Source organism: Macaca nemestrina, chromosome X (assembly GCF_043159975.1).
Source record: "Macaca nemestrina isolate mMacNem1 chromosome X, mMacNem.hap1, whole genome shotgun sequence".
Classification (NCBI taxonomy): domain Eukaryota; kingdom Metazoa; phylum Chordata; class Mammalia; order Primates; family Cercopithecidae; genus Macaca; species Macaca nemestrina.
Genome location: NC_092145.1, coordinates 128818481 through 128844084, shown reverse-complemented (window position 1 = coordinate 128844084; position 25604 = coordinate 128818481). Strand labels below are relative to the sequence as shown.

Here is a 25604-nt window from a genome sequence, read left to right as displayed (position 1 = left end):
CCATGACCTTGACCGGTTTTGCCTACCGCTGTGAAATTTACTATGGGGATAACTCCAGACCTCAGAAGGAGTGTAAATTCAAAACTACAATAGACTTCACACACTCCCTTTTCTCTTTCTGAATTCCATTTACAATGGTGTACACCACAGGGAATTGCTTGTGTGGTGATCACGGTGTGTGAAGAAATTTAAAATACTGTGAGCACTAGCTTATAAAAAAAGATTGCCTTTGTGTATGTGTGTGTGTGTATGTGTATGTGTGTGTATTTTCTATGAAGAATATAAAATGCTAAATCCCCAAAAGGTTGGTTCCCCAACCAGGAAAGAAATTTTTCATATTCAAACCCATTATGCTACTACTGCAATATGTGCTTGATATATATTCACAGTATTTTAGGCAGAAAAAGTGATTGTGAACTATGAGACAACCTGAATTAATTTCAAGAATTTCAAGTATTTTTTTCTACTTTATCTTCTCTCTCTTTTTTTTTTCTTTGTAAGAACTTATTTTAGTGATATTGACCCTACATGGTAGAAAAGAGAAGAGGAAGTGAAAGAGTAGCTAAAAGCCTGAGCAATACAATGAGCCTGCTAGGTTTGAATCCTGGTGTGATCACTTAGTAGTTATATGGCAAATGGGAAAGTTAAATATCTTTTCTGTGCCTCAGTTTCCTCCTTTGCTAAATGGGAATATTAACAATATTTATGTGGAAATATGATTGTATGGGTTAACTTAGAGAATTCAGGGAGAACATTTACAAAGGTGCCTGGCATGCCCGAAGGATTACATAAATATTAATCATCAGCATCATCAACATCATCATCATTATCATCATCATCATCACTACTGCTAGTACATCTACTACTAATTTTAATGAGTCAAACTATATTCCCCACAGTGTGAGCCCCTTCTGAACACAAAGCAAGTAGCTCACTGTTTTATAGACATTGTCTAGAAATGCTGCAACTCTAAAATTCTCCCTTTAACTTGGAAGATAAAAGTGAGTGCAAAGCTCTATCATTAAAATTTTAAGGTTGAATATTGGTTAAATTTGCTTTTAAAATGTGTTTTGTGATATTCACCTACAAGTAAAATAAATGTTTGTTCCAGGTGAACTATTATTTAAATTTTTAATGAGTGTGTCTCAAAGGAACTTCAAAAAAGGCAGTGCAGAGTAATGAAAGGGCATCTTCCCAGGAAGTTTTGCTTGTCCATTGTTTTGCAGTTTGATCTTAAGGAAGTCACTAACCTTGTAAATGCCAGTTTTGTCATCTGTAAACTAGGATGGGGTTACTTGCTCTGCCCATGCCTCCGGCTTGTCCTGAGGTATCAAAATCAAGCAATTGCTTGGAAAATTATAAAACAGGATCCTAATATGTTTATGAACAAAGTTCTACATGTTGGACTTGTTATTTTTCCTTGGATACTGTATTTACATTCATGAACCAAGGGATTCATGGAAAAATTTAGCTCTGTTAGCTAACCACTAAGAGGTCGTTTGCTCTTAGATCCATTCTCTACCCATTTCCTACTCCACTCAGTATTGAGATGTACTAACTCCCATAGGAGCTCAGAATTTCCTGGGATTTCTTGCTAGCTGACTTCTAATTAGGTTAAGTCATGAAACACACTAGTGGGAGATAGAAGAGCATGAGAAAGGGTGAAACAAGAGAATTATCCCCCTTCTCTCTTTGTCTTGGCAGTATCTCCTTTATGTCTCCATTTCCCACTGGACAGCTGCTCCCTCTGTAATTCCAGTACCTTCTGTGCAGACCTTATAGTGGTTGAATTAGCACCCGATGGTTCTGGTTTCTGGGCTTTGGTAAAACTTGTTGGTTTCCCAAACCTTGAGGTGGTAATAGTTTCCTGAAGTTACTAAACTCCGGGTTGCCTCACTGTCTTCTGTTGGGTTTGTCGGCTCCTTCATTCTTGTGGAGCAGCCAGTCCTCTGTATTGAATTTCCTCTGTTTGAAATACCTAATGTGGTTTATAGACTAATTCCTGACAACATGAACTGAAAGAAATCTCACAGTAAATGACCCTACCTACAGTTCCACAGGGGAAATTGAATATATCAAACATATATTTCATGAAATATCAGACTTTACATCTTGCATCCTTCTCTCTAGTCTCAGAGGAAGAGGCGACTTTTCTGTTATTGGAAGTTGATTTCACCATCTGGGCACCCATCTATTCTGGGATCCTCCTCCACATACTCCCTCTCTCTTTGTGTGTTCCAACTTCTTGCCTCTCTGTGAGGTCCTTCTCTAGAGACTTCAAGCATGAGTGTCTCTCTCATCTTTAAACAACAACAACAATATTCTGCACTCTATCATTTTCTTTCCTTCCACAGTCACACTCTTTAGAAGGCAGATATTCACTCATTATCTCAACTTGATTACATTCCTGCCACTCTCCAGTTCATGAAAATCAGGTTTCTGCCATTGTCGTTCCACTAAAACTATTCTGACAGAAGTCACTATGGCAAATTGAATTATTGGCCCCAATTCTTTACCTCTCCCTGTATCCATGCCCTTTGCTAAGTAACTTTGAAGTTCTTCCTACAAAAGACAGCATGCCCTTGACATTGAGCTTGGTCATGTGACTTGCTTTGCCTAATCCCAGTGGGATATTAATAGAAGTAACACAAGCAGAGGCTTGAAATGTATTTATGCAGTGTGGCTATCCATTTTGCACTTCTCCATTACCTTAAGACAAACATGCTCTGGGCTAGCCTACTCATCTCAGGAGGAGAATGAGTGACATATGGAGCAGAGCGACCCCAATCAACCTGCAGCATGAAGAAGTGCCACCCCACCCAAGCTGTAAACTCATGAAAGGCAATATGGGCTTATTGCTATATGCCACTCACATTTGTGAAGATAGTTAACTGATTCAGTTACCAAAAGCCAATGCCTATGGAAAGATTTACGTTCTTATTTACTTGATTTATTTGCAGCAACTGGTGCTGCTGACTATTCTCTTCTTGAAGTTCTCTGCTTTCTTGGCTTCCACTCTTTGGGTCCGTCACCTCTGTATTCTCTTCGTTTTCAAGGATTTTTTTTTTTTTTGCCTGTCCTTTAAATATTAATGTTCTCCAAAATTCTGTCTCTGGATCAATCTGATTATATGTTGGTCCTCAACTGGAGCAGGAGGCAGGGAATGTATCCCCAGGGTAGTTGTATCATAAGTTTTTTTTTTTTTTTTAACTTATATCCAAATCTTCTACTTCCATTGACACTACCTTAATTTATGTCCCTATCATCTCTTGCTCAGGTACTAAAATAATCTTTTTTATTGGCTCCCTCCCTCCACTGTCAAACCACCCTTCCATCTACATACAACTGCTTAAATGATCTTTTTGTAATGCAAATAGAACCTCATTTCTCTTCAATTGGTGCTATTACCTACAAGACAAAGTCCCAACCTCTTTCTTTGCATTACAAGGCCCTGAAGGATATGACCCCTACCTAAATATTCACTTTCATCTTTTGGTATCTTCTTCCTTTTTGAGCAATTCCATAATTGTCCACACGAGAATATAAATGCTCTGAAAGGTTAAGTGACTTGTTCAAGGTGACATAGCTAGTCAGTGAAAGAGTCATCATAAAAATGCAGGTTTCTGGACTCTCAATTCAGTTTTCATTTCAATTCAGTTAAAGAAGTTACGCATCCATATAAAGAAATTGAAGGAAAAGGATTGGGTTTATTTTAACTGAGCTTTGAAGAATATAAAATAATCTTGATGATTATAGCATGATTGGAAAATTACTATGTATAATAAAGTAAGGCATTTCCAAAAAAAAAGATAGCAGAAAAATACATATTTTGTTTATTTTTGAAAATCGCTAAACAATTTGGTCCCCAAAATAAATTAATGTTCTATAAATCCTTATTGGGAAAAGAGAAGCACAATTTCTTCCTTCCTTGTGTGAATTAAAATGACCTATAAAACCTTGTTATGGATTTATAATAGAAATGTTAAAATAGCTGTAAGAAAGCCATTTCAAAAGTAAAAGCCTCTCACCATTAACTTCAAGACTCATCTATTAAACCTCTGACATTACCAAACAACTCTGTTTCAGAAGGTAACACTCTATACAGGGCATACTATTTAAGAAAATGGCCCTCATTTTCCAGCTTACTGAAAATGATTAATCTTTACAATAGCTTTGAAGACTACATACCAACGCCGTTACTTTTTTGTCCTTTCAACAATGACTACGAGCTGAGAGCAGACTAGTAAATGTGTTATCGGCCAACCCATTAGAGTTCCATTATTTTCTGTCTTACATGGCTTCATGTAATGAATTTTTATAATTAAACTAATGGCATACAATATATTTTTCCCCTCTTTACTTTCAGGCCCCATTTCTCTTCCAGCTTCTTTGGAATAAGTTTTATACAAAAAGAAGGGAGGAGAGGTCTCTAAGTGCTTCGTTACCTTAATTTCATTATGACATTTTTGGAAGCATTCTCTTTATCTGGGCTCTCTCTTTAATTTGCTGACTTTATTAAAAGGCTTAAGCAATGTTGTAATTAACAAATCACCTAGCTACCCCAGGCATCTGAGAAAAGTCGGTTGAGAGAGTGTAGAAATGGATGGGTGGAAATGATTCCAGAAACAATGCCAGAGGACAGAACCCCAGAAAATGGCATTTTTCAGCTCCTTTTCAAACCCCATGAGCATATTGTGGTAGACTGCATTACTGTTCTCAAATATCCAGTGCCTTTTCATGCCAGAAGATTATACATCGGCATCCCCACTGAACTCAGGAATGGCCATGTGACTGGTTTTGTCTACTTGTCACTTCTAGGCAGAAGGTTCAAGAACCATGTTCCTTGCCTCTATGATCATGAAAGGATGTACCAAGATGGAGATAACATCAGCCATGGTCCCCGAGTGACTAAGCTAAGTAGAACACTCTCATCAATCTACAACGAACATGTAACATGAGTAAAATACAGACTATTAAGCCTCTAGATTTGAGATTGCTTATTACTGTAGCTTGGCCTATGCTGACTGACATACCTATTGAGATATGACCTTGTTTCACATAGAGTAGGGCCATTCTAATACCTCCAGTTAGTCCTGGACCAGGACCAGGGCCAGAATAAACTAGCATAACGACACATAAAGAATAGGTTCTCTTATTAATAAACAGGAAGCCGTATAAATGTTGAGGAATGTTTAGAGCAACAATATCCCTGTTTTTCTGAGCTACAGGTAACATCTCAGAATATATTGTATAGGACAGAACCTGCCTATCTTGACCATAAAAGAAAATAACTCCCTATCCATTGTGTGATGGAGGCTCCCATCTAGGTAGCAGTTATGTTCCACAGACATGGCTATTTTTTCATTTCTATAGCTGGCAAGCAGTTTTATGAAAGAGAAAAATGGAGACTATGTTTCTAAAACTGTGTTCATAAACTTGAAAAAATAAGAAAAGATCTGTAGTCAATGGCATGCAGATATACTTTTTAACATACCATAAAATTCACCCACTTAAAGTGCATAATTTTCTGGTTTTTAATATATTCAGGGTTGTGCAACCATCATTATGATCTAATTTGAGAACATTTTATTTGCCCCCAATGAAACCCATACCAATTAACCATCCCTTTCTATTGTCTATTCTCCTCTTCCTTCAGTCTTTACTGGATGTTTTATATGAATGTATTGATACAATTTGGGGTCTTTTGTGACTGGATTCTATCACTTAGCATATTTTTGAGGTTCACCCATGTTACAGTGCATATCAGTATTTCATTTCTTTTTATTGCTAAATAATATTCCATTTTTGGATGTAGGACATTTTAAAATTTATTCATTAGCTGGTGGACATTTGAGTTGGTTCTACTTTTTGGCTATTATAAATAATGCTGCTCTGAACATCTGTATAAAGGTTTTCTGTGTATATGTATTTTCATTTCTGTTGGGCATACACTTGAGAGTAGAATGGTTCTGTCATATGGTAGCTTCATGTTTAATATTTCCAGGAGACTGGGAAGGGTAGTGGTGGGGGGAAAGGGAGGATGGTTAATGTGTAGTGAAATATATAATACAAAAATATAGTTTGATAGAACGAATAAGATCTAGTATTTGGTAGCACAAGAGGATGACTACAGTCGAAAAAATTTATTATGCATTTAAAAATAACTAAATGATTATTATTAGATTGTTTGTAACAGAAAAGATAATTGCTTGAGGTGAGGGATATGCCATGTACCCTGATGTGACTGTTACACATTGTATGCCTGTATCAAAATATCTCCTGTATCCCATAAATATATATACCTACTGTGTACCCACAAAAAATAAAAATTAAAAAAATATTTCCAGGAACTTTCAAACTTTTTTCAAAGTTGTTTCACCATTTTACATTTCCACCAGTAATGTGAAAATTCCAAGTATACTTTATCTTGTCAACACTTTTTATTGTCTGTATTTTTTGTATTAGCCATCCCAGTGGGTAAAAAGTACTATCTCATTGTGGTTTTCATTTGCATTTTAAAAATAATCAATGATGTTAACCATCTTTTCATGTGCTTATGGAGATCTGTACATCTACTTTGGAGAAATGCCTATTCAAACTGTTTTTCCACTTGTAATTAAGTCATTTATCCTTTTTGTTGTTGAATTATGAGTTTTTACATATTCTTGATACAAGTATCTTATCAAATATATGATTTACAAATATTTTTATGCATTCTAAGGATTGTATTTTCACTTTCTTTACAATATTGCTTGCAGTATAAAAGTTTTAATTTTGTTAAAGTCTAAATTATGTATTTTTCAGTTACTTTTGCTTTTGGTGTCATATCTAAGAAAACATTGCATAATCCATTGTATTTCTACATTTTCTTATATGGGTTTTAAAGTTTTCGTTCTTATTAATATGTTTAGCTCCATGATTCATTAAAATATTTTATTATAAAATTTATTTTACAGAAGTTTTAAAACTTTTTATTTTTAATTTTATTTTGCTTTAACTGACAAATAATTGTATACTTTTATGGGGTACAATGTATGTTTTGATATATGTATACATTGTGGAATGATTATATCAAGCTATTTAACATATCTATCACCTCATATATGTATCATATTTTATAGCAAGAACATTTAAAATCTATTATTTTAGCAATTTTGAAATATACAATACAATATTATTAACTATGGTCCCTACGTTGTGTCATAAAGTCTCAAAAAGTTATTCCTCCTAAAATTTTTACCCCTTTTGATCAACATCTCCCCGTTTTCCACCCCCAAATCCACAGCCTCTGGTAACCACCATTCTACTCTTTACTTCAGTGAGTTTGACTTTTTCAGATTCCACACATAAGTGAGATCATGCAGTATTTGACTTTCTGTGCCTGGCTTATTTCATTTAGCATAATGCCCTCCAGGTTCATCCATGTTGTCATAAACAAAAGGATATTCTTCTTTATTTAAGGCTGAATAATACTCCATTGTGTATATGTACCACATTTTCTTTATCCATTGATCCATCCATTGATGGAAACTTAAGTTGATTCCATATCATGGCTTTTGTGACTAATGCTGCAATAAACACAGGAGTGAAGATATCTCTTTGACATACTGGTTTAAATTCTTTTGGATATATACCCAGAAGTGGAATTGCTGGATCCTATGGTAATTCTGTTTTCAGTTTTTTGAGGAGCTACCATACTGTTTTCCATAATGGTTGTACTAATACACATTCCCACCAATGATATACAAGTGTTACTTTTTTTCCACATCCTTGATCAACACTTGTTATCATTCTTCTCTTTTTATAACAGTCATTCTAACAGGTGTAAGGTGATATCTCATTGCGATTGTAACATGCATTTCCCCAATGATTAAGATGTTGAGCATTTTTCACAAACCCATTGGCATTTTATATATATCTTTTTTTGAGAAATGTTTAAGTGTTTTGCCCATTTTAATCAGGGTATTTGTTTTCTTTTATGATACATTTAAGCTAATTTTTGTGTATGGTGTGAGGTAGGGCCAAATTTCATTATATTTCATGTGTATATCCAGTTATTCTAGCACCAGGTTTTGAAAGTCTATTTTTTTCCATTGAATTGTCTTGGTACCCTTGTCAAAAATCAGTTGACCATAAAAGCAAATGTTTACTTTTGAACTTTCAATTCTATTTCATTGATCTATATGTCTATTCACATTCTAGTACCACATTTTCTTAATAATTGTAGCTTTGTAGTAGTTTTTGAAATTGGAAAGTTAAGTCCTCCAATGTTGTTCTTTTCTCAAGGTTGTTTTGACTATTCTACATCCCTTGCATTTCAATAGAAATGGTAGGATCCACTTGTCAATTTCTGAAAAAAAAAAAAGCTAGTTGTGATTTGGATAATGATTCCATAGAGTCTGTAGATCAATTGGGGGGATATTGATATCTTAATAATATTAAGTCTTTTGATCTGAGAACATGGGATATTTTTCTTTTTGATCTTTAATTTCTTTCAACAATGCTTTGTATTCTTCAGTATACAAGTCTTGCATCTCTTTTATGCCTAAGTTTTTAAAACTTTTTGATGCCATTGTAAATATTTTCTTAATTTCACTTTTAGATTATTCATTTTTAATGTATGAAATAATTCATTTTGTATATTGATCTTGTATCCTACAAATTTGCTGAATTATTTTATTATTTCTAATATTTTTCATAGATTCTTTAGAATTTTCTAATTACAAGGTCATGTTGTCTGCAAGTAGAGATAATTTTACTTATTCCTTTCTAATTTGGATGTCTTTTATTTATTTTTCTTGCCTGATTACCGTGGCCTGAACTTCCAGTGCAATACTGAATAGAAGTGGTGAGACCAGGCATCCTTCACTTTTTCCTGATCTTAGGGGAAAGCATTCGGTGTTTCACAATAACATTAGCTGGGAAGTTTTTGTAGTTGCCTTTTATCAGGTTGAGGAAATCCTCTTCTGTATTAGTTTCCTAGGGCTTCTGTAATTAAGTGTCACAATCCAGGTAGCTGGGTGGACAAAACTCATTGTCTCAGACTTCTGGAGGCTAGATCCAAAATCAAGATTCCAGCAGGCCATACTCCTGCTAAAACCTGTAGGGGAGAATTTTTCCTTGCTTCTTCCTTGCTTCTAATGATGGCTGTTAATCATTAGTTTTACTTGTCTTTGAACTGTAGCACTTTAATCTCTACCTGTAACATCATATGGTGTTTTTCCCGTGGTCAGTGCCCTTATGTGGCATTCTTCTCTCTGTGTATGCCTCTTTTCCTCTTCTTATAAAAATACCATCTTAACTTGACTGCATCTGCAAAGACTCTATTTCTACATAAGGTCACATTTGCAGGTACCTGGGCTCAGGCTTTTAGTATGTCTTTTGGGAGTGGGGGACACTATTCAATTTAAAATACCCTCTATTCTTCATTTGTTAAGTGTTCTCTATTTTTCAAGCTTGAAAGGGTTTTGTACGTTGTCACATGAATTTTCTATAATTATTGTGATGACCATATGATTTTTTGTCCTTTATTCTATTGTTATGGTATAATACATTGATTAAATTTTGGATGTCAAACCAACCTTATATTCCTGGGATAAATCTCACCTGGTTATGGTAGCAATCATGTTAATATGTTGTTGTATTAGGTTTGATAATTTTTTGAGGCTTTTCAAGTCTATTTTCATAAGGCATATTGCTGTAGCTTGTTTTCTTGTGATATCTTTGTCTGGTTAGGAAGTATTCCTTTCTCTTCTATTTTTTAGAAGAGTTGTTTATATGTTTGGTAGAATTCATCAGTGAAGACTTCTGGGTCTGAGCCTTTCACTGGGGGAAGTTTTTAATACCGATTCAATTTCTTGTTATAGATCTATCCAGGTTATTTGTTTGCTTAGTTGTTCATAATACCCTCTTTTAATTATTTTTATTTCTGTAATGTTGGTAGTAACACACCCTCTTTTTCTCTAAGATTAATAATTTGAACATTTCTTTCTTAACCAATCAGCTAAAACTTTGTCAATTTTGTTGACCTTTTCAAATAACAAAATTTCTAGATTTTGGTTTTGTTGATTTTTTCTATTATATTTTCTTCCTCTATTTGATTTTTTTCACACTAATTGTTATTACTTCCTGCTGCTTACTGTAGATTTACTTTTCTCTTCTTTTTCTAGTTTCTTAAGGTAGAAGCTTAGGCTATTGATTTGAGATCTTTTTCCTTTTTAAATATAGGTATTTATAGTTATACATTTCACTCTAAGCACTGCTTCAGCCTCCTCTCATAAGTTTTGGTATGCTGTATATTTATTTCCATTTATCTCAAGATATTTTTGTATTTTTTTATTTCTTCTTTGGCCTATTGGCTATTTAAGGGTGTGTTGTATAATTTTCTCATATTTATGAACTCCCAAATTTATTTCTGTTACTGATTTTTAATTTTACTCCATTATGGTCATAAAATCTGCATTGTATGATTTTAATCCCTTTGAATGTAGTGAGACTTATGTTATGACCTAGCATATGGCCTACCCTAGAGAATATTTCATGTACAGTTGAGAAGAATGAGTATTCTGCTATTATTGGATGAAATGTTGTATAGATATCTGTTAGGTCTTGTAAGTTTATAGTCTTTTTCAAGTGTCTGTTTCCTTGTTAATTTGCCTAGTTGTTTTATCTATTATTAAAAGTGAGATGTTGAAGTCTCCAACTATTTTTGTTGAATTACCTAATTCTCCCTTCAATTCAGTCAGTTTTTGCTTTCTGTATTTCCTTAATTTTTTTTCTTTTTTTTCTTTGGATTGGATTATCCCATTTACCTATTTTCAAGTTTGCTGATTCTTTCTTTTGCCAGCTTGAATCTGATGTCAAGTGAAAAATTTAATTTCAGTTATTGTGCTTTCCAACTCCAGGTATTCCACTGGGTTCTTATTTACAATTTCTATCCCTTTATTGATATTCTCTATTTGTTAAGATAAGCACACGGGCTTCTAGAGTGCGCAAGAACATGTCAGAGATTGCCAAAATCTCCTATGGACATCTCATTCTCCAGAGCTTCATTGAAAGTTTTTCTCCAGATCTATGTTTACCTCAACTAGTATCACAGCCTTAGGATTCTGTTATGTTAAAGAATTGCTGCTAATTGATTTGGACCAACACCCTGGAGTTAGGGCTTTTCCTAGAAAGTTATCTCTAAGTCAGGCCAAATAAAGGCAAGGCCATGTATATAGGTTTATTCCAGGGAGCTGCAAGATAGGTCAAATAGTGGCAATGCTCTTGGAATAAAATTGGCCTTTTTGAAGAATTACGATACTGGTCTACACTCTCTGGTGGCTAAAAGGCTGCTAGTTTTCACAGCTACTATGGTTGCAAGGCTACTGATTTTCAAGGCTACCGTGGAGCTGGGAGAAAGTGATGGGAAAGGCCAACTTAAAAAGTCTCAAACTTTGCCATTTTTATTGAGGGTCAGCATTTCAAAAATTGTTGCCAGCCTTTGATTAATTCCCAGGGTTCAGAAAAGGTGATTTGGGGCCAGGCGTGTTGGCTTATGCCTGTATCCCAGCACTTTGGGAGGCTGAGGTGGGCGGATCACTTGAGGTCAGGAGTTTGAGACCAGCCTGGCCAACATAGTGATACCCTGTCTCTACTAAAAACACAAGAAATAGTTGGGCATGGTGGAGCGTGCCATGGTGGAGTAGTTCCATCTACTTGGGATGCTGAGAGACTCACTTGATCACAAGAGGTTGCAGTGAGCCAAGATCATGCCACTGCACTCCAGCCTGGGTGACAGAGTGAGACTCCATCTCAAAAAAAAAAAAAAAAAAATTAAAAAATAGAAAAAAAAAGAAAAAGAAAAAAAAAGAAAAGAAATAAAGAAAGAAAAGATGATTTTGAAAATTTTTTGAGGAGCAGATTTACAGAGTTACCACATTATATTTTCAAGCATGGGATAAGTTAAATTGTGAAAAGAAAACTAGAGAAAATATGGTACAATCAAAGCATAAGTTATTCAAGGCTTGGTGACTCTGCATTAAATATTTATACAATATAATAGTTACCTGGGGAAGCTAGCCCATTACTACCTGTGATCTATCAGCAATGTAGAGAGCATTCTGTACGCTTTGAGAAGTTTAATAGTTTCGTTCATACTTTAGGAGGAAAAGTACTATTGGGTTATTGATCTTTTCTCTTTAATCACATAGAAACTTTAGTGGAGAACAAAAGGGAATAAAGAAAATACATGAAGAAATGGTAGGTCCTGGCAAGAAGATTTCTAATAATGTTTTTCATTATTGTACCAGAAACTCAAACCTCAAACTACTAGTGTGGGTCAATTTGCTGATTCAATATTGTACAACTCCAAAAAATACACAAAATATATACAAGAAAAATTCAGTTTCCACTACTGTACATATTTTTTTGGTGGATGAGATATCTGATACCATCAATCCTTCCACAAATCACTCAAAATGTAAAGCACTACTTCTATATTTGAAAAATGTCTCCCTTTTTAGTAAAATAATTTGAGATACTCGAATAGCTACCTTAGTTACTATATACAATAAGTTCAACTTTTAAAATTAATTACGTGATTATAGAATATCTGTGTTTCAAATTTCCTAAAGAATGCCTTCAAAAACACAGAGATTTTGCTGCCTTGGAAATGTTTATTTAATAATTTGAAAATCATTGAATTTCTTGCTTCAGATAGTTTTAAATATTATATAGCCAAATCAGCCAGGCTCAAACAAGATTTCACTTCTCTATTGAATTCATGTACTCTCAGCTCAGCCAAGCACAAAACAGCTAATGCTGTCACGTTTGAAAAGCTTTTATACTGAATTTGACACAAAAGCAATCACAAAGCCGACAAAAAGGGAATTTTTCTTTCAAAAACAGAAAGGGGAAGAAATAAATGAAAACTCTCAGCCTGGGAAAATCTCTCTTGACACTGGAAAAGAAAGTTTAAAATGATCAAGAAGTAATTTTTCCAAAGAATCCATTGCCAAATTTGGACCAATCTTAAAAGCCTAGGGAACAGGTTATGAACTCAACCAAGAATCTGCCAAATGAAATAAATCCTATGATGATCACTGTTGGCGGTTTTAGGTGCCAATGGCATACTATTTTTGCCTCTTGTGAAAGTTCTAAATGGCATCATCTCTCATAGGATTCTGTCATAGCCTACTGGCAAAGATTTTGATTAGAATGAAAATCTTGTATGTTTTTGCCTAACATCTGTCTTTCTATCTCAAAAGAACTTTATTGTTGTACCAGGTCCATAGAGAAGATAAAATTAAACCATGAAGCCATGTGGCTAACAAAATTGACTACTTTCTGACTTCATGTTTTTGTTTTAGAAAAATTAAGGGTGAAAGAAAACAATTATCAATACGTTATGGCCATCTCTTTAATGGCCTGCTAATTAATTGTTGATACTCTATGCCATCTGCATTCTGTTTTTCCACCAAATCAAGACTCTCCTGTTGCTGTTTCTTTCTACTCTGACCATGCTTTCAAGATAAACTTCTTCCATATGACATCTCCGATTTTATTTCTGTTTTGTGAATCGGTTGTTATTGTCCCCATTTACTCTCCACACACACTCTCTCTCTCTCTCTCTCTCTTTATTTTTGAGATGGAGTCTTGCTCTGTCGCCTAGGCTGGAGTGCAGTGGTGTGATCTCGGCTCACTGCAACCTCCGCCTCCCGGGTTCAAGCGATTCCCCTGCCTTAGCCTCCCAAGTAGCTGGGACTACAGGCATGCAACACCACGCCAGGCTAATTTTTGTATTTTTAGTAGAGACAGGGTTTCATCATGTTGGTCAGGCCGGTCTCAAACTCCTGACCTCATGATCTGCCCGGCTCAGTCTCCCAAAGTGCTGGGATTACAGGCATGAGCCACCGCACCCGGCCTCGCCACTCTTTTTTTCTAAATAAGAGGAGGAGTTTTTTCTAAATGTCAGAGCAGCAAGGAAATAAAGATGGAAATTAATGAAATAATATAAAGAATTTAAAATGATAATTATTAAAAGATGTTTAACAACATTGATAAATATTTATGCAATAATATTAAGTTTACAAATCAGAATTTAAAATTTAATTTACATTGTGTAGACAATTAAAATATATGTAGATAAGAACTAGAAGAGATTATCAATAAAGATTAGCAATTATGAATCATTAACGTATCAAGATTTTTGGTAATTTTCTTTTTAGGTTCAGGTATGGTGACTGGCTCAAATTTTAAGACTATAACAGTGTTGGTGGTTGGGTTTGAAGCATTTCATTGTTGCTCACTAGTGAGAGTTAGGGTGGTCATCACTGAGGTGCTGCAAAGGAGGCTGGCTGCTGTAATCATAGCTCTCCAAGGCTGTAGACATAGCTTCATGATTGCCTTGTGAGACTCACAGACTCTCTTGTTAATCTTAGGCACACAGACTCAGAATGAACTTATGGAGCAAGGGGGTGTTGCTTTAGTCATTTAATGCCTCCTCCTGTCTATTTTCACACTTTTTTCCTAAAAGAAAATTGTAAGTAATAAGCCAGCTAATATCACTTAGTAGTGATGACACATTCGATGTAAAGACCAGATATCCATTTTATTTGCTCCCTACCTTTTAGAAGAATTAAACATTGTCATTTCAGTAAAAATGAAATGGAGTTTGCAATTACTGTTTTACTTTTTCATCTAAGAATATAAATTTTTTTTCCCAGTATACTATTTCATTGCCTTCATTTTCTACCTGTTGGTTTATCAGTAATGTAATATAATCTTATTTGTCAATAATAATTACATAAGTATTTTTCGGATTTGTATGAGGTTTTCTTGCTTTGTTTTAGCCACGTAGACAAGTGGAAGAGAAAGCCTGTGATGTGACCTACAAGAGTAACTGCTATGCATTCACATCACAACTCTATCACTTTCAAAAGAAGATTCTGAACTTCTCTAGCCTTCAGTTTTCTTATCTGAAAACTAAGAATAATCAGAGTACTTTTCAAAGAGAGTTTTTGAAAGCATGAAATAAACCAATATATGTAAAGTGACTAGCATACTTTTTGACACACAGCAAGCATTCACTAAAAGTTATTATTAACATTAGGATTACTTTAATTTTAGCATACATCATTCAAGAAATGAAGGAAAAAATTACAGCTTTGGCCATCTTTATCTGTATCGTGAACTTACATTGAATCTGCAGTAATATATATCATTAAATTCCTAAACACAGAACACAAACAAAAAATGTCAATCTCTATAGACAGTGGCTGAGCCATTTTTATGATGTAGTTTTAGACCATTCCAAAGCATTTTTTTAAATTTCAAAAGTTTGACAAAGGATAGCAATTATAATACAATTCTGGTTTTATTTTAGGTGTTTAAAACATCTTACATGTTTTGACAATGCAATTGTTTTGTTTTCTACTTTCATATTTCCTTCTGCAGGTATTTTTGTCTCTTATTTAAAGCTACTTGCTCTTCTAAGGGCAATTAAACCCTAATCATTCTTACTATCACTTTAGAATTTTCTTAGATTAAATTTATTTCTCATTTGCCAACTACCAGAGTCCTCTTGTTGTAGTCAAATCTATCACTATATGCCTCTCATCTCTCCTTCTTCTCGTCTAACTCAAGGATCCAGTCCAAACTTCGTATTTTCTGCTTATAACTTCTTACCAGTTAAGTACTTTGGTTTGTGATCCAATAGATTCATAGTATCCCAAACTTATAGAGAAGAAAAAGAAGTAGCATAAATAATATGCTGACTACCTCATCGATATGACTAGAGCTTTCAAGAATAACCACGATTCTATATATTACATAGTCAGACCAGGAATTAGGAAAATGACCATTGGAAATTCCTAATTCATCTATGCTTATCCATTGAAAAAACTATTAGTGGTAACATGTGTCTCTTGAAAGAATTTTTATTCACCTAGATTTTGACTCCAACAGAGCTAATGATAAGACTGTAAAATTCTATGTGGCTTTCTAACATTCTCATCATATAAACTAAGACCTTGTCCTCGTAGCAGCTCAGGTCCCTTTGATAAAATAGCTATGACAGAGATTGGCTAAAAGCTCACTAATTCCATTAACTCTTCCTGAAATTAAATCAAGAACAAGTTCTGTGTGATGGGACGTGGCAGAAGTGGTATACATAATTTCCAGGCCTGGCCATAAAACTCCATGGATTGACTGACCACATTCTCTCTTCCTTTTCTGCAGTGGCCTTTGGCAGTGTGTTAAAAATGACAGTGTCACAAAATTGGAAAAGTCTGGGTTTCCAAGTGACCATGTTGGGGGACAGCTCCTAAGAATGGCTTGTCAACCTCTGCTGGACTATGATATAAATAAGAAAGCAGTCTTTATTGTATTACACTATTGAGATTTCAGAGTTCATTTCTTACTATAGTTTAGCATAGTCTAACCTGACTAATTTGGAAATGGAGGTCATTTCATCCAAGAAAACAATATGGTTTCCTTCTTAGATGACATAACCAATTTAAGAATCAGATACTGGTTTAGCAAAAGGCGTTTTCTGTCAGATAAAATATCTACAGAGGGTTTTGATCAAGTGCCCAATCTGATCAACCTCCTAACATATTACTTCCCTGCTCAAAATACCCTAAAGCCTAACCATTGTTTAACATTTAAGGGTTTTTCAAACTGACCAGTAAATACTAAGTTTGAAGGAATTAAATGCATGCAAAGCACTATGCATGCTGCTTGATAAAACATAGTTATTAAGCAATTTTCTTCCTTTTCCTTTTCTTTTTTTTTTTTATCCTGAGGAATTATAGACTACTAAGCAGACAGATATTTGAGGAGATTTCAGAGGAAAGAGAAAGAAGGGAAGAATGAGCTGAGCAGGAGGTAAGAGAATGGGGGGAGAAAGTGAGAGTACTCCTTATTTCTGCCCAATCCTTATACCCACCCACCCCCATTTCTTGATCCAGGGCCTCCAAATAAGATATGAAAGAGTAGACCTGTTACTTTTTCTAGGAAGGAATTAAGCCCGAATGGTTGACTTCATGCAACTACATAAGTACGTATACCAATTTTGAAATGATCTTAAAAGATGGTGCAATAGAAAACCAGTCCACTATATCCAGATTACTAAACAATATTAACTTTAAGATTGACATTAGCTGTCAATTTTCCTCTATTCTCTACCTTGACTCAAAAGTTTACTGGCTAAGCATGGTAGCTCATGCCTGTAATCCTAGTGCTTTGGAGGTCAAGGCAGGAGAATTGCTTGAGGCCAAGAGTTCAAGAACCCATCTCTACAGAAAATAAAAATTTCTAAAAAAGTAGCCAGGCATGGTGGTACACGCCTGTCGTCCCAGCTACTAGGGAGGCTGAGGCAGGAGGATTGCTTGAGCCCCAGAGTTCAATGCTCAGTGAGCTATGATTATGCCACTGCACTTTAGCCTGGGTGACAGTGAGACTCTGTCTCTAAGACAATAAATATAAAAAGTCTACTGTTCATTTCAGCTTTAATGTGAGTTTCTGTTAATAAATTTACATTAAACATCATTAAATTACAATCCATGGTATAATTTTTATCAGGTGTAACCAGTATTTTATTTTAAAAAGGTATCTTTGATACTAACCTTGGTTTCTGTGATTTTCTTTTGGATTGCATCTATTGTATAGGGACCCTCCTTCCATGACTCAAGCTTGGCTCTGGCCTGTCCTAAGACCTGCTCAGCTTCCTCCTTAGCTTCCAGCCATTGTGTTGAATCCTTTAACATTTCATTCAACTGTTGCCTCCGGTTCTGAAGGTGTTCTTGTACTTCATCCCACTGATTCTGAATTCTTTCAACTGGAATAAAAGGAAAAATAAATATATAGTAGTAAATGCTAGTCTGGAGAAGACATTTTAAATGTACCTTCCAAACATTATTTCACATTTATGTTGCTTATTTAAAAAATTATGCATTGTGTTATGGCTAGGATGATGAAAAACATGATTCCTTACATTTTTGATGGCAAATACTAGTTTCTGTTAAATTATTTTCCTGAAGGTGACATAGAAATCAACACAAATATAAAATTTTAACTCAATTCTTGATCCCTAGAACCAAATATGAATCATCTTTTAGGAAAGTACTACAGCAGAATATCCATATCCCCTTATCCTTGCCACTTCAGCACCCATCAGCCTGATTTCCCAGTGCCAGCATTGGCAATTCATTGCCTGAAGGCTGTCTGTTGCCACAAGAGTTTGCTTTGCCATCCATGTGGCAGGCTAGACATACCAGGCAATTGATGCCTCCCCTCCAGCCCCCAGAGGCAGCCTGTAAATAATGACTAATTGTAGGAATTGGGATATTGATACACTAGCTCCCTTGATGCTAGGGGAAATAACTCTGAGGCATGTATTTTACAAGGGTTTCAGAGTTTCCCAAGGGATAAAGCTCCAGTGGCCCACAACAGTAGCTGGCTTGAAAATGCACCACTCTTTACTGGCTGCCTTGCCTTACCTGTCTCATTTTTCCCCTCTTCTACTGATTTATTTACTTTGCAAATAAATCACTTGCTCTTAAAATAAATAATGTAATCCTGTTTATTTTAATACTTTTCCAAGGGTCTTCTGCTGAGTGAACCCAAGGGAAGATAAGTGTATTAGAAACTTCTTCTTTTTTTTTTTTTTTTTTGAGATGGAGTTTTGCTCTTGTAACCCAGGCTGGAGTACAATGGTGCAATCTTGGCTCACTGCAACCTCTGCCTCCCGGGTTCAAGCTATCCTCCTGTCTCAGCCTCCTGAGTAGCAGGAACTACAGGCGCATGCCATCATGCCCAGCTATTTTTTTTTTTTTTTGTATTTTTAATAGAGACAGGATTTCACCATGTTGGCCGGGCTGGTTTTGAACTCCTGACCTCAGGTGATCCACCTACCTCGGCCTCCCAAAGTGCTGAGATTACAGGTGTGAGCCACAGCACCCAGCCAACTTTTTTTTAACAATACCTAAGAATTCACGCTGGGTACATTTTGTAAGACTGGCTTATATTGAAGCCATCATTGGTATCATTGGAAGTGTAAGAGGGAGGTGCTGTATAGATTCTACTCTGAAACATGTTCTTTTCGAATATTAAACACGATTACATTATTTTTGCTATACAATTTCTCTAAGCTGGATTTATGAAATAAAAATAATACAGAAAACAAGTAATAAAACCTCCATCTCATTTATCCCTTAAGCATGAAACCTGACAGACATTCGAGATTCTTTCCTAAGTGTCACCCAACATCTCATATAATTAGTTACAAATTTCTTTCATATACAACTTCTTTCCTCTTTCTATTGGCACTGCAAACCTCCATCATTTTTTGCCTTCACATCCATAAGAGGCTCTATATCATCCTCCCAGACCTAAATCTCTGTTTTAGAATGAAATTCTATCCTATAGAAAGATTAAAACTAATATAAATCTGATCACTGCACTCCCTCATAAAAAAAACCCCTTCAATATTTCCACACTGTCTTCTGGAATATTTTAGCTGGACATACATGTTCTTCTGTGATTTTGCCTAGGTAATCTGGAGGTTTATCTACAAAGGAACAAGTCACAAGATAATCAGGATATAAGAAACCATCACAGATAATACAAGAACCTTGCAGCAGTAAAGCTGTTACTACATCTAGGCCCAAGGGATGAGGGGAGGGAAAAGTGGCCAGAAGCAGAGAATCGTAATGAGAAACCACTTTGAGAAGAGCAATAACCTTTTGTCAAGGGACATAGTCAGCCTGTGGCAACCTCAAAGGGAGGGAATTAGGAGAATAAATATCTTGACCTCACTTTACTTCCTGTCTTCAATTTCCTTCTAGGGCTCTTGGGTGCCTAAACCAACTGGAATCCAAAGGGCATGGGAGTCCAATGATGACACAAGTCAGCCTCCCAGAATAAAGAGCAAGGCAGAGAAGGTCAAAGAATGGGTACAGTTGGACAAACAAAATGTATATGGCACAGAACTATAAAACTATGCTTCTTATTTTGTTATGTAAGTAAAGTCCTTTTTAATTAACCCTATTGCCTCCACAAAGTTATATGAAGTTATAAGTTAAAGAAATACTTGAGATGGCCAGGTGCAGTGGCTCATGCCTGTAATCCCAGCACTTTGGGAGGCCAAAGCGGGTGGATCACAAGGTCAAGAGTTCGAGACCAGCTTGACCAACATGATGAAACCCCATCTCTACTAAAAATACAAAATTTAACACATGCCTATAATCCCAGCTACTCAGGAGGCTGAGGCAGGAGAATCACTTGAACCTGGGAGGCGGAAGTTGCAGTGAGCTGAGATCATGCTGCTGCACTCCAGTCCGGGTGACAGAGCAAGACTCCATCTCAAAAATAAATAAATAAATACTTGAGATAGTTTGTAAATAAGCATCAGGATTAGATAGACTCCACGAAACTAGTAATTGTGACATGAAATCAAAAACAAAGTCCCCAGAATAATTAAAACTGAGTAAGTGGCACACATTATAGACTACTGTTTTTTTTTTTTTTTTTAAATCAGGTTTATTTCTGTTTGGATGTTTGCTATGTATTGCAAAACTAGTCGACAGAGAAATAAAAAGCAAAGCCTCAAATGCCAGTGCATTCTCATTTATATGGCACATAGACTGAGCCCAACACAGGGCTGGGAATGGACTCTTGGTAAATACAACATATAGAGAATAAATAAAACACAAAGAGCAAATAAGATGAATGAAAGACTAGAGAAGGAAGAGGAATATCAAGAAAGTATACTATTATAGAACATGGAAAAGAAAGATTTTGGGAGACACAAAACAATGGCGTTCAAAGATTAGAGAGAGACTTATGGTTAAACAGAGGTTGACACGTTAACTGAAGTTGCAATATAACATGTCGACTAGTTTTGCAATGCATAGCAAATACCCAAACAGAATAAACCTGATTTAAAAAAAACAGTAGTCTATAATGTGTGCCACTTACTCAGTTTTAATTATTCTGGGGACTATGTTTTTTATTTCATGTTGTATTGTTGCAATTATCCTCATTTAACAGATGAGGAAATAAAGACAGTGTTAAATAACTGGTCTAAGGTCATATAGATAGTGACTGTTGGAGCCAATACTTGGATTCAAGAAGTTAGACCCCCAAAGCCCATGTCAAAAGTATCCATTGGCTTTGGTCATATGGAATTCCCTGAAGACCATACACAAAATGACTTCAGTGCAGTGGTAGAAATCTTATTGTAGGAGATTAACAAATATCTATGAAAAAGTAAAGACAGTAAATTGTAGACTATCCAACCATAGATCATTATAAGTAGGAAGTCAGAGGGGAGTTTGGTGTCGAGAGAAGTTTTCTTCCAAATATGGAAAACTTGTGTATTAATATAGGTATTGATGGGGGAAAATGGTCAAAAGACAAAGATGATGCCAGATGGAAGAAAAGTCCCTGAGAAGGTGAGTGTATTGAACATTAACTAACTACCTCCTTCTCCTGTGTTTCCCCTGTTACTTTTCCATTTGTGCAGTCTCCCTACAATAGACCTCTCTTTGCTCTGTGGATGGTGTGTACTTAGTTTTAACTCATCTCCCTGGTTTTAGTGGTTAATTGAAAAATGGACTTATGGTTCCAAGTAAGGTCAATCAGAACCAATGAAACAACTCTAGGATTGTTGTTGTTGTTGTTGTTTGTGATTCTAAAAGAGAAAACCCATTGTTCCCTGTTTAAGATGGATGAGAAAGCATGTAGTTCTTCAGTATCCTGATATCCATCTTAGAACAATTAAGAGGAATTAAACAGAACAAACACTGGGGAGCAGAACCATGCAACGGAGAAGGAAAACTAGAATCTGGTCACACTATTTAATTCCTGACACAAGCCTTGCCTACCTTTCAACTGTTTAATGACACTGATCAATACATTTCTTCTGAGTAAGTCTAAGCTACTTTGAAATGGATTTTCCATTACTACAATGTACGAGTTCTAACTTATAGAGAGAGACAAACTCTTTTGATGTAAACAAAGGTCTTCTAGGAATTGTACAAGAATCACTGGAATTATACATGGGGATAGCTTTCAAATATAAAAGTTTAAAAGAGGACTTTGATCCTGCTTAAAAAGTAGCTTTAACTAGGGTATCTAGATAAATACACTTAATGCTTATATCACCTTGGAGGAGGTCCTACATAAAAAATTTCCAAAGCCTATAGAACCAAAACTTACCAAAAACATTATGGCATTTAGACAACATTATTCTGTGAGCCTTATGGGTAGGAAGGGATTTTTGCCACCATATGCTTACCTCTTTCTATTCAATTTCTTTATATTATAAATACATAAATGAAATTGACACTCAAAAAAAGAGACATCTGGAGGCAAAATTATCCCAGGACATTCACATATAGGGTGGCCTTGCCTGGTTACATCCATGATTTAAGATATATTCTATTCTTTTTCCCTTTTAAGTAGATCTTTGATAATGGAACACGCACTCAAATGTCATCATCACATATAAAGACTTCCCCTGCTTTCTTATGCAGTCATTTTCTCTCACCATAGTACTCCAATAACACTTTGTTAAGATTTTGAAACTTGTACCGTGTACTACTATGATTTACATTTTTACATTTTACATTTCTGTCTCTGATTCTAGACAGTGTCCTTGCCTCAAAGGCAAGGACATAATCTGTAAAAGATGCTGTCGGGGCCCATCTATCTGCCGTTGGCACTCATCATTCAGGTATATGCCAGCAGGGTCCTAGTACAAGCATTTGCCCTACTGCAAACCTGAGAGATTTTCCTCAGTTTGCTAGATGCATTGGCCAGAAGTGCTGGAAAGTTAATGTACCAGGCAGCATTTAGCCAATGATGGATAAGAGTCGGAATAGTTAACCCTGGTTCCTTGCCCTTACCCGCTTGTGGCTGACAACTTTGAGGCCTGTTGTTTGTTTGTTTGTTTGTTTACTATCTCCCAGAGATCCTTCATCAGGATCAAACCCCGTGGCCCAAAGCAATAACTTGCTCCATAACTGGCTTAATTATTGGCTTCTTCCATTTCTTATCTCATTGTCCCACTCTCCTACTGGTACTTCCCGGGATCACATTACAAACAAACCACTTTCACCATTAATCATTGTTTAAAGGTCTGTTTCTGAAAGAAGCTAGCCTAAGTTAGTATTTTATCCATTAAAAAAAATCCTTTTCTGGCAAAGTGGAAGAAGCAGGAAAATAAAAATAAAGTAAAAAGTAAAAATCAAAAACATCCTTAATGTACAAACTAGTGTTCGGCATTTGGAATACCTTCAATAAATGTCTGTCAAATGAGTTGTATATGTAGATTATTTCCATTATCCCCACTTTCTCTTTATAATGATATAAAAATGCCATTTGTAAAGTTAACCTTTGCCCAGCATCTTCAGTCTTTCTTCTTAAGTAACCACTATTTGTTTGTCGCATTTCAAGTTTTCATAATTTGAAAATGGACTCAAGACTTTCACATTTCCTTCCTTATTTTCCTCTCACTCTCCTGCTCATGATCTCTATTCCAGGGAAACAAATGTCCTCTGAATTTCCTTTGTTTCTTATTTAATGCCCTTGTATCAACCACACTTGTTTGTATAAAACATCTTTAATGTCATCTTTACTTGCAGAATATCTGTGCCTTATATAAAATCCATAAATTAAAAGATATGGGAGGGTCAAAGAATTCTGTAAGCCAAAACTAACCAATGACCTCTCTTTCCCTAACTTTCTTAAAATAACTATAGGTTAGAGAGAATCTGTTGGCATATCATATTGCCTGTGTCTATCTTCTTAATCAAATTGTAGATAAATAATTTAGAAACGTCCCTCTATATATTGAAGCCAGTGGATTAGGGTCTCCCACATGACCTAGGGAGACACCAGCTGGCATGGATAAGGGAGTGGTTGCACCATACCTCCCCTACTCCCAGCAGTGAAGCTTGCAGCAACAAAAGTGACTCCTTATTTCTCCTTAAGGAGAAGAGAGCAAAGAGTAAAGAAGACTTTGTCTTGCATCTTGGATATCAGCTCAGCCACAGTAGGATAGGGCATGGGCAGAGTCATGAGGCCCCCATTCCAGGCCCCAGTTACTGGATAACATTTCTAGACATACCCGGGGCCAAAAGGGAATCTGCTACCTTGAAGGGAAGGACCCAGTTCTATCAGGATTCATCAGCAACTAACGAAAGAGGCCTTGAACCTTGAATAACCAGTTGCAATACCCAGGGAGTACACTGTGGGACTCGAACTCTGCGATGTGCTGGCTTCATAGGTCACCCAGCAAATTCCCAGCTGTCGTGGCTATGGTGAAAGACCCCTTCTGTTTGAGAAAAGTAGACAGAAAAGTAAAAGGGACTTTGTCTTGCCCCAAAGGCATAGAGTGGTTGAGTGGATTAATGACAACAACAAAAAACATGACCCAAATATGTGCTGCCTACAAGTGGCTCATTTCACCTTAAAGGACATGCATAGACTGAAAGTAAAGGGATGAAAAAAGATATTCCATGTACATGAGAACAAAAAGAGAGCAGGTGTAGTTACACTTATCTTAGGCAAAATAATCTTTAGGTCAAATCTGTTAAAAGAGACAAAGAAGGTCATTATGTATTGATAAAGGTTATTTCATCAAGAGGACATAACAAGTATAAGTATATATGCATCCCAAATCGAAGCACCTAAATATATAAAGCAAACATTAAGGGATCTGAAGGGAAACATAGCCTATAACATAATAATAGTAGGCAATTTCAATATTCCACTTTAAGCAATAGACAGAAAAATTCATAAGAAAACATTGGCCTTGAATGACACTTTAGACAAAATGGACCTAAAAGACATATACAGAACATTCTGCCCTGAACAGCAGGAAAATACAGATTCTTCTCAAGTACACATGTAACATTCTCCAGGATAGATCATATGTTAGGCCACAAACAAGTCTCAACAAATTTAAGAGAACCAAAATCATATCATGTATCTTTTCTGATCACAATATAAAATTAGAACTCAATAAAATGAGAAATCATATAAAATTAAGAAATATGTGGAAACTAAACAACATGCTCCTAAACAACTATTGGGTCAAAAGAAGAAATTAAAGAGGAAATTTTTTAAAAATCTTGACACAAACAGAAATGAAAACGCAACAAAGAAAAACTTCTGGGTGTAGCAAAAGCAGTGCTGAGAGGGAAGTTTATATCGATAAATTCCTACATCAAAAAAGAAGAAATATCTCAAATGAAATAACTAACATTATACCTCAGGGAACTAGAAAAAGAAGAATGAATTAAGCCCAAAGTTAGCAGAAAGAAGAAAATAACAAAGATCAGAGCAGAAATAAATGAAATAGAGACTAGAGAAACAATATTAAAAAATCATTAAAACTAAGAGTTGGTTTTTTGAAAAGCTAAACAAAATTGACAAATCCTTAGCTAGACTAAGAATGAAGAGAGCAGGCTCAAATAAATCAAATCAGAAATCAAAGAGAAGACACTATGACTGATAACACAGAAATACAAAGGATGGTAAGAGACTACAATGAACAATTATATACCAACAAATTGGACATCCTAACAGAAATGGATGAATTCTTAGAAATACAT

The 25604-nt window shown here is 35.6% G+C and overlaps 1 protein-coding gene across 13 annotated transcripts in view; it reads right to left on the bottom strand.

Annotated features, from left to right (window-relative positions):
• The window catches only part of LOC105490348 (dystrophin), a 2266916-nt gene that overhangs the window by 561415 nt on the left and 1679897 nt on the right, over positions 1-25604 (bottom strand). For all 13 annotated transcript variants that reach the window (XM_071089080.1, XM_071089088.1, XM_071089087.1 and 10 more), the window contains one exon: positions 17610-17821. In XM_071089080.1, the coding sequence (XP_070945181.1) occupies positions 17610-17821 (212 nt within the window). The remainder of the gene's footprint in view (positions 1-17609; positions 17822-25604) is intronic.